This window comes from Cricetulus griseus, chromosome 3 (genome assembly GCF_003668045.3).
Source record: "Cricetulus griseus strain 17A/GY chromosome 3, alternate assembly CriGri-PICRH-1.0, whole genome shotgun sequence".
Classification (NCBI taxonomy): domain Eukaryota; kingdom Metazoa; phylum Chordata; class Mammalia; order Rodentia; family Cricetidae; genus Cricetulus; species Cricetulus griseus.
In genome coordinates this window covers 60,289,814-60,299,501 of record NC_048596.1, presented here as the reverse complement: position 1 = coordinate 60,299,501, position 9,688 = coordinate 60,289,814, and the positions used below count along the sequence as shown (strand labels likewise).

The 9,688-nt window shown below is 48.8% G+C and overlaps 1 protein-coding gene across 1 annotated transcript; it reads right to left on the bottom strand.

The window, feature by feature from the left end:
* Positions 1–117: 117 nt before the first annotated feature.
* Positions 118–1,424, bottom strand: LOC100762701 (cytochrome c oxidase subunit 8B, mitochondrial-like). The gene is made up of 2 exons (XM_027409029.2): positions 1,314–1,424; positions 118–219 (listed from the first exon to the last, which is right to left on the bottom strand). The coding sequence occupies exons 1-2, from the start codon at positions 1,422–1,424 to the stop codon at positions 118–120; spliced, it is 213 nt and encodes a 70-aa protein (XP_027264830.1).
* Positions 1,425–9,688: the final 8,264 nt, after the last annotated feature.

The following is a 9,688-nucleotide window of genomic DNA, read 5'->3' as shown; positions in this document are numbered from 1 at the left end:
GGCATCCACACTTGCCACCTAACATCACTGGGACACTGGATATTACAGTAGCAAGCAAAAGAATCAACACAAGCAGTAGGCGGATGGAAGAGTTTAATCTTTCAGGGCTATGCCACTTTATGCTGTGGAGCTTTTTTTATAGCTCTCCAAGTGGGATAAGACCCATCCTGCAGGAACCATGAAGCCAGTGAATATGACCACGATCCCCACAACCTGCTCCTGTGGAAAGACAAGCAAACATGAGTCCACTGGTCATTAGAAGTCTCGGGCCTGGCCACTGGCCAGGGAACCTTCCCTGTCCTTGGAGTCCTGCAGCATGGAGCTTCTGCCTCGGCTACAAGTGTTCTTATGGCTAGAGATTACTGCCCTTGCTTTCCCTCTCTCTCAGTTGGCCAGCCATAGTCCCCATTTGCCTTCTGCTTCTCTAGGCCATCTTGTGAGCAAGCAGGCTCTGCTGTGTCAGTGAGCTTGGCAGCCTCAAGTCCTTGCTGGGGAGAATGACCTCAGAAACCAGGAGAAATAGCCTTGGGCATCAGAGCCCAAGATCCTGCCTAGCTGCCAGCAAGGCAAAGGTTCACTCGGCTCCTGTGCTCACAGTCATATGTTCCAGGGTACTATACAGAATAGTAGAACAATTAAGGTTTCCATTGTTACAAACAAGCACAGGGCCTTTCTCTTAAAGCAGTCCCATTCAGAAGCCAAGCTGAGTAAAGTCAGACACCTGCCCTGAGTGAGCGTCTAATGTGTGTAGTAGTGACCCCATTAGGAGCCCTATGCTCTCAGTAGCTTTACTGAGATTCTCGGACATCAACTGCATGGCACCGGGTTTCCCCATGAAACAAGGCCTGGGTCCTGAATTTAAGCAAATTTGGCCTAAACTAGGAAGCTTAGTCTGGACTGCATCCTAGCCTTACGTCTGTAACCAAATGTCCTGGTTCTCAGATTAAGATTCACACTTCCTATCTCGGACTCCGTTGGGTATGCTGCTGTTTCGGTTCCACTCTGGGAGCAGCCTGTCTTTCCCCCAAACAGCAGAGTACACATGTCTGCATCCCACTTCAATTCTGTGCCCCCTAATTCTGTCACTGTTGACCTTGGCCAGGGGTATGTGAGGGCCAAGGAAGACCCCATCCCAGCATTTGTAGCCCTTTGCCATCCTGGCCGCAAGCCGCGGGGCCAGAGCCCCTGTTAGCATTCAGGCGCTATCCTGGCATAAAGCCCTGATACCCAGCACCGCATTCCCCTCCCTCTTATCACCTTAATCCTCCCTGTTGCCCTGAAGCCCAGGAAATGCTACCTTAGAAGTTACTCACCATAGCGGAAGTGGGGGTTTGGGCTGGCTTGGCAGAGATAAGCGCTTTGGGAACCACTGTATACTTCACAGGAGCTTGGAGCAGCTGCAGGACAGGGGGGAGCCTTGGCATGATTCTCAGGTTGCGCTCCTTCCTTGGCCCTGAAGAGGTAACCCTGGGTGTCCGCTGCACGTCCTCTACTCACTTAGGCAGTTAGGGCTTTTTATAGCTGGGCTGGGGAACTGCAGCTGTCTCCTGTCACAAGACTTGGCAGAAAGGATGCCTATTGGTAGCTGGGAGAGAACCAGTCTGTCGTGTGAGCCCCTCAAAATGTAGGTATGTGACATGGACCCTTCTGAACAAGACTGACTTCTTTGCAGAAAAAGACCTTAGTGAGATAGGCCCAGGAAAGTCAGGATGTGGCATACTTCAAAAGTAACCCTTAAATCATGGGATATCATCAGGGCATGGGGGTGCACACCTTTAATCCCAGCACTTGGGAGGCAGAGGCAAGCAGATTTCTGTGAGTTTGAGACCAGCCTGGTCTACAGAGCTACAGAGTTCCAGGACACCCAGAGCTACACAGAGAAACCTTGTCTCAAGACAAAGCAACAACAAAAAACAAAAAATCTTGGGCTATCAGCCAAACAGTAACAGACAACCTGCATTGAAGTTCTGTGACATGGTTCCTGAGTGAGTGGCTGGCCTTCCCATTCTCACGTGGTACACTGAACCAGTAGCCCTGTTGTCTTGACCATTCATTGTAAGTCGAGGCACCTCTGGGGAGTTTGTACAGGGAGCCGTATACCTCTCCATGGTGAGTGGCCTCACGGTTGTGCTGCAAAGGAACAAAAGTAGAACGCAGAGCAGGCACTTTATGAGTGCCAACTGTGGGCAGGAGCCATGTCTGTCCCCAGTGGAGACACCAGGCTGGGTGAGCTCTTAGCACTCTGGCCTGTCTACAGATAGTGTGTGTGCTGTCCATTTCTCCCCAGACTTGCATTAGTGCCATTTTACCCTGCTCCCTGTCACCCTCCTCCCAATGTAGACCTCACTCCCCTTCCCATGTGCTCATCTGTTCTGTCCCCAGGCACCTCCTATTACCCCACCTGACTCCTGCCAAATGCCAAGGGCAGTTTTCCAGCAGTCGGCCTTGCTTTGCTTGGTTGCTGGTTTTCCTCCCATCTCATTCAGGCCCTTCCTGACCTCTGGTTAGCCCCAAGCTCTTCAGGTCTCCATCTGATCTTTTCAGACCCCCCTCTGGCCCTGGACCAGTCTGCCTTAGCACTTAGCAGCTTCTCAGTCATGATCTGGCATGGATTAACCTCCAATGGTTCTCCCCACCTCAGGGCCAAGTTCTGTGGCCGGCAAGTGTTTCTTCCCCAGCTGCAGCCTCTTCCCCCTGGAGTTCACACTCTGCTTCCAGCCCACCAGTAACACCACACCCCAGGGAGATGAGCTCCCTATCTTCCCAAGGTCTAAGCTCAAACTTCTTTACTTTGGCCTCTCTATACATTATCTCAGACAATCCTTCTAAAGCAGTCATCATTACCACCTATATTCTACATTCAGCTATGGGCTCCATGCACTACCTGCTACACAGCCCCCAAGGCCCGAGTGATGTCAACACCCGCCAGTGCCTTTCACTGGGTGTTCTTTCCCTTCTGTTATAACATGTCTGTTTAGGGCACGAGGCTTTGTTCACATGACATCTGAAATGTATCTTGCTCCACTCTGTGTTCCTCTAAGGTAGAAGTGTCTACCTTCTCTACAGACTTCAAGAACCTAGAGCTGTTTCTGGCTTAGCAGATTTGTTCAGCCGGCAGTGGGGACAGATGGTGAATAGATGGGTAGTCATTTGGACAAGAAGATGTAAGGATGGATGATGTTTCCATGATTCCAGGCACTGGGCCAGAATGGGGGATACAAAGCTGAGTCATCTTCAGGGAAAATGTTCTATTATCAGAAGGTCTAGGTTAGCATCATGGCTGATAAAGGCCACACCTCGGTGTCTTCCTTGGCTGCTTTCAGACAATATTGAGTGAGCCCAAGCCCAAGATAGGACATGTGGTCACTGATCATTCAGCCTCATCCTTGGCCATTGTCTGCACCCCTGGAGTTGGCCTTGTCAAAACTCTTGCTAGAGACAAGTCTGTCCTTATTTGCTTGGAATGGTAATAATGTGAATCTATTTCACTAGGAACCTTATTCTTTTCCTGGAAACCACATTTGCTGTGTACATGACACTGCTCCTTAAGATCCACCTACCCACCGAACCAGGCCCAGGAGGCCAAGACAGTCTATGGGACCTCTGACAGTGGAGCCAGTCTTTAACCCTAGAGCAGAAATGGACTTTGGGAGCCCATTCCCTATGGAGGGATACTATTGCAGCCCAGATACAGCAAGGAGGGCCTAGGCCCTCCCCCAAATGATATGACAGACTTTGAAGGTCCCTGGTGGAGGGCCTCACTATCCCTGGGGAGGAGTTGGGGGTTGGTGGGGAACTTGGGAGGATGGGAGTGTGAGGGAATGAGGGGGATGGATATGTAAATATGAGTAGTAATTAAAGAATTTAAATAAAAAATAAAGCAAAAAAAAAAAACAAAAACAAAAAAACCCACCTACCCTATAGGCCCAGCCTGGTCTTCAGCAAGGAGCCAAGTCCAGGGAGGTCAGAGGATGGGGAGGTGTCCTGAATATTATTTCCACCAGCTCTGGGCTCTAGATTCCAGCCTCAGGCTGGGCGGGGGGGGGGGGGGGGGGGGGGGGGGAGGGCTCCTCCTCCCCTCTGGAGTAATCCCTTCCGCCTAAACCTTTAATTATAGTCTTGGGGTCCAGTCTTGGATAAGGCTGTGAACCTGAGCAATTTGTTCAGAGGCTCACTCTGCCAGTGGTATTTCTTCTTTTACAAATAAGACCCGTCCTGAACCTGTCACAGGCCAGCTTCTGGCAAAGGTCCCCATCTCTGATTTGGGGGGACTTGGGCCATTTTCTGGCTGGCCATTGGCAGGACCGTCCTTAGCTCTCAAGACTGCCCTAGACCTGCGGCATGCCACCCTTCTCAGTGACTTCAAGTTCTGTTAGCAGTGTCGAGTCTCCTGATTCAGATCTGTCTGATGTTTTGTTTTGTAAGGAGAAGTTTTAGGCTTACAGAAAAGTAGTAAAGATAGGGCAGAGCGTTTCCATGTGAGCCCATTATGTGTTCCCCATTATGAGCACAGTAGTAGGTGCAACCCTACAAAAGCACCTCAAACTCCATATGAGGTAGAGAGACCTACTGCCCTCCACAGCTTCAGGCTTCCCAGCATCTCTTAGTCTAGCTATGGTGGATGAGGCCTCAGTGAGGGCAAGGTTAGAGCGGGTGCCCAATGACGAGGTGTTAACAATCAAGAGAGTTCACAGGTCCTAGAGCCCAGGGGGCCACACCAGCTATTGCCCTCCACTCCCTTCCCACACCATCCCCAGACTTTCTGACCTTGTTGAACTTTCCAGGCACATCTGACTCTTTATTCCTCCACCAAAGTGGTCTCTATCCTGCTACTCCAGTAGACAGTGGTTCCCCCTCCTCCCTGGTCTCTCTTTTACTTAAAGGAAACAGTGTTATCAAGAGAAGAGTAAGACAGCCAAGGGTAGTATAGGATAGAGATGAGGGTCCTGTGGAGCAGCCAAGACAACTGAGCCATTGAGAAGTCTCAGTACAGGCCAGCCTGCTGTGGTTCGGCCTGAACATGAGTGCCTCTCTCTGGGTGTCTGGTGGACAAGCCACCCTTCTGCTCAAGTCTGTAGTCAGTATTCAAACATACAACTGATGCATGTGGCACCGCCCTGGCCCTGTTCTTAATGCTCAGAAGTGTGAGAGGACCTACAGCCTGACTACCCTGTGAAACCAAAGGTCACCTCTGCCTGCAGGACCTCTAGAGATTTGAGTAGATAAATGTGGATACAGCGCCACCCTGTGTCCACACTTGGAAGTGCAGAAACTGCTGGGGATCCTAGTGAATGGAGAATGGGGCTGTGTTCCTTGAGACTCCAAAGGGATGCTTTACCTATCCGGTGCCTAGAGGCCATTGTAAGGATCCTTACCTTGCCCTTTCCACTGGCCTGCTATTTACATCTAATAAAACAGGCTCCCAAGGTGTGGTGCCTGAGCCTGCAGCACCTGGAAACCAGCTACAAGAGAATCTCATACTCTGGGACAGACCAGCCTCTGACACAGCAGGCTCTCCTGGAGGCATTTAGAGCAGACAGATTTATTATAGGCCTGAAGGTTTGGTGCACGTTTCGCCATTTTCATGTCACAAATGTGATGATCTGGGCTGGAGAGATGGCTCAGTGGTTAGAAACACTTGCAGTGCAGTCTCACAAGTACTGGAGTTCAGATCCCATGTAACAAAACTGATATCCCATGATTGCCTGTAACTCCTGTGTTAAGGGGCCTACAGCCATCTCCTGGTCTCTGTGTATGCATGGTGAGCCACAGTGTGGATGCCCACACATACAAAGCAAAAAGTCACATGGATGCATACACTTAAGTGCATAATTAAAAACAAAAAAAACTTGGTGCTTCATACTTATTCACAACAAATCAGCCACTTTCAGAAATATTAAGGGGTTGCCCAGGTGAGACTCAGTCTTGCTCCTTTATTTGCAAAGACATTCTCCCACTGGATACTTGAAATGTTTGGGGGAATTACAGAAAACAGGTGAGGGCTCTTACAGCAGGTGTAGCTGTGTGTGTGTGTGTGTGTGTGTGTGTGTGTGTGTGTGTGTGTGTGTGTGTGTGTGTGTGTGTGTGTTGGATACCACTCTAAAAGGAATGGCTGCTGAGATAACCTCAGAATGAGGGAGGCCACTTTGGCCTTGAAGCAGGTTAAGCTCAGAGCAGGGTCCCTGCTGCCCCTGAGCAAGACTACAGAGAGTAACCCTTAACAAGCCCTGGCTTCGGTCTCTCAGGGCAGTGAAGCCACTGTTCTATTTTGATGAACAGGCTCAGATCCTCAAATGTTTGACTCCTAGTAACCCATGCTGCCTTGCATGGACAGCAAGTCTCAAGATGACAATCCACTATGCAAAAATGTATTCCTCAGTGTGAAGGTCAATCTTACTGACTGGATTTAGAATCACCATAGAAACATACTCTGGGTTTGTCTTTGTGGACTGTGGTGGTTTCAAAGAAAATGGCCCCCAATGGGAGTGGCACTATTAGGAGGTGTGGCTTTGTTGGGGTGGGTGTAGCCTTGTTGGAGGAAGTGTGTCACTGTGGAGGTGGGCTTTGGGGTCTCATTTATACTCAAGCCACAGTCAATGTGACACTCACACCACTTCCTGTTGCCTACAAGATGTAGGATTCTCAGCTCCTTCTCCAGCATCATGTCTGCCTGCACGCCAACACGTCCTAACATGGCGATAATGGACTGAACCTCTGAACTAGCCACCCCAATTAAATGTTTTCTTTGTAAGAGTTTCAGTGGTCATGGTGTCTCTTCACAGCAATTGAACCCCTAAGACATAGATGTTTCCTGAAAAGTTTAGGTGAAGAGGAAGACCTGCCTTGTAAATATGGGCAGCACCGTGCCACGCGCTGGAGCCTCTGACTGGATGGAGGAGGAAGCCAGCAGAGCGTCAGCGTCCTTCTTTCTCTGCTTCCTGACTGAATTTAACGTAAGCAGCCGTCTCATGTTCCTGTTGCCATGCCTCTCTACCATGATGGACTGTACCTTCAAACTGTGAGCCAAAATAAGCCCATTAAGTTGTTTTTGCCAGGTGTTTTGTCAATTCAGCAAAGATATCCACCTAGCCACCCAGATCTGAGCCCTGCCTGACACAACCTGAACAACCAAGGCACCAGGACACTGAAACATCAACTGAAAGCTCATGCAGGAACCCCCACCATAACTTGAGCCTTTGGGCTGGAGAGATGGCTCCGGGGTTAAGATCACTGGCTGCTCTTCCAGAGGACTCAGGTTCAATTTCCAGCAACCACATGGCAGCTCACAACTATTTGTAACTCCAGTTTCAGGGGATCTGACACTTTCATACCAATGCAAATAAAATAAATTATTTAAAAAAACATCTTATTTAAAGTAAAATATAATGAGCCTTTGCGGGGTGGGGATGCAGCATCAGTTGAGTGCTTTCATGTGGGAAGCCTTGAGTTGCATCCCCAGCACTACATAAACCTGGTGTGGAGATTATAGCTATCCCAATACTGGGGAGGAATAGTCAGGAGGATCATAGGTTCAAGGCCATCCTCAGCTACATAGAAAACACAAGGCCAGCCTAGGATGCATAAGATCCTGTTTCAAAAACAGCAAAACAATAGCCCACAAGATGGGTCAGCCAGTGACATGAGTCCAGTCCCTACAACCCACATGGCAGAAGGAAGACAGACTCCCACAACTATTCTCTGACCTCCATAGACAGGTTATGGCCTGTATGTGCCCCCAGGAAATAAATAATTATGAAAAATTAAAATCAAACACTAAAAAGTTTTTTTTTAAAAAGCTGATCAGTGGTAGTGCAGTTGGGAAGCAGAGGCAGATGGATCTCTGGGTTTAAGGCCAGCTTAATCTACAGAGCAAGTTCCAGGACAGCCAGGGCCACACAGAGAAACCCTGCCAAAAAATTAAAAAGAAAAACAAAATTTTCTTTTGGTTTTTTTGAGACAGGGTTTCTCTATGTAACAGCTCTGGCTGTCCTGGAACTTGCTCTGTAGACCAGGATGGCCTCGAACTCACAGAGATCCCTCTGCCTTTGCCTCCCGAGTGCTGGGATTAAAGAAAGGCATGTGACACCACTGCCCAGCTAAAAAGAAAAGACTTTGAAGCAGCTCTTAGACTCTGTGTAGTTTTCATCTACCCCTAAAGTTAGTGAACTGCCTCTGTGCCTTCTGTCTCTGGGGAACTCTTCACAGTGGATCACCAGCCTGCCAGTGTCATTTTCAGCACAGCACTCCTCACCCTCATATATCCGTGCTGTGATTTCCTTCCATGGAAGGCAAGCTGGCTGGACCGCTCTTCACAGGGATGTGCCCTATTGACCTGGCCACAGAGTTTCCAAAGCACCACTGTTTTGTTAATGTAATGGTTAACTTTATGTGTCAATTTGACTGGACTCTGAAGTTCAGCTATTTGGTCAAACACTATTCTAGATGTCCCTTCAAGAGTGTTTTTGTGATGACAATAATAGGCAAGTTGGGCACTTTGGTGACGCAAATGACCCTACATAGTATGAATGGACCTTGTGGTCATTTGAAAGCATGACTTAACTTGAGCAATAGAGAATTCTGCCTCCTGACAGCTTTGGGTGCAGGTGCAAAGTTGGCTCTGCCCAAGGTCTGTACCTGCCAGCTTCTCCATCAGGCTGTGGGGCCTCCAAGCCCCATAATCAAGGAATCCCATTCCTAAAAAAAACACCTCCCTCTCCCTTTTTTCTCCCTTTCTCCTCCTGCTCTTCTCTCTGGTTCAACAGCCCTGCAGACTCCTGACCAAACTGACACAGTTGGAGAAACTGAGCTGTGAAAAACGGGTAGCTGTTCTGCTCTTTCACTCTGCAATGAAAAGTCCATTTCTGTCCTGTTAAATGGTGTCAATGTCACACAATCACCTTGTACCACAGCAATGGAGCATTCTCTCTTCTAAGATCATGCACACCTGTCTTACCAGGGAATGTCAGTCCCTGTGCAACAAGTGGCCACAAACCTAGTAACTGGAAATAGTGTGCTTATCAAAATCTGTGCTTCTGTGGGTAAGAGGCAAGTCCAGGTAAACTGAGTCCATCCCCGGGTCTTAGCAGGTAATTTCACACTATTAGCCACTCTGTGTTCTCCTCCTAGCCTGAGGTCCTCATCCCAGCTCTGCTTCCTGGCAGAGCCCTCACTGTTGAAGGACTAGTCTGAGCTCCATTTTCTAGCAGGCTTTGACAGACCTTCCTCACTGCTAAGACTGTCTGAGCCCCTCAGTGCGGAGCCCATCCGTGTGTGTGTGTGTGTGTGTGTGTGTGTGTGTGTGTGTGTGTGTGTGTGTGTGTGTGTGTGGCTCCAGGCAGTGCTGCCAGATCAATACAAGCAAGCAAATCCCTCATGCTAAAGATCTCTCTGGGCTCTTTAACAGTGGTTGGTTTTGTTTTGTTTTGTTTTGTTTTGTTTTGTTTGAGACAGGGTTTCTCTGTGTAGCCCCGGCTGTCCTGGAACTCAGTATATAGACCAGGCTGGCCTCAAACTCAGAGATCCACCTGCCTCAGTCTCCCTAATGCTGGGATTAAAGGTGTTCACCACCACCCGGCCTGTAGTTGTTGTTTGTTTTTTTGTTTTTGTTTTTGTTTTTGTTGTTTTTATTTTTAAGGAGATTTTAGGTGAACAGATAAGCTGTAAATTAGGACAGGGTTTTCCTGCAGTC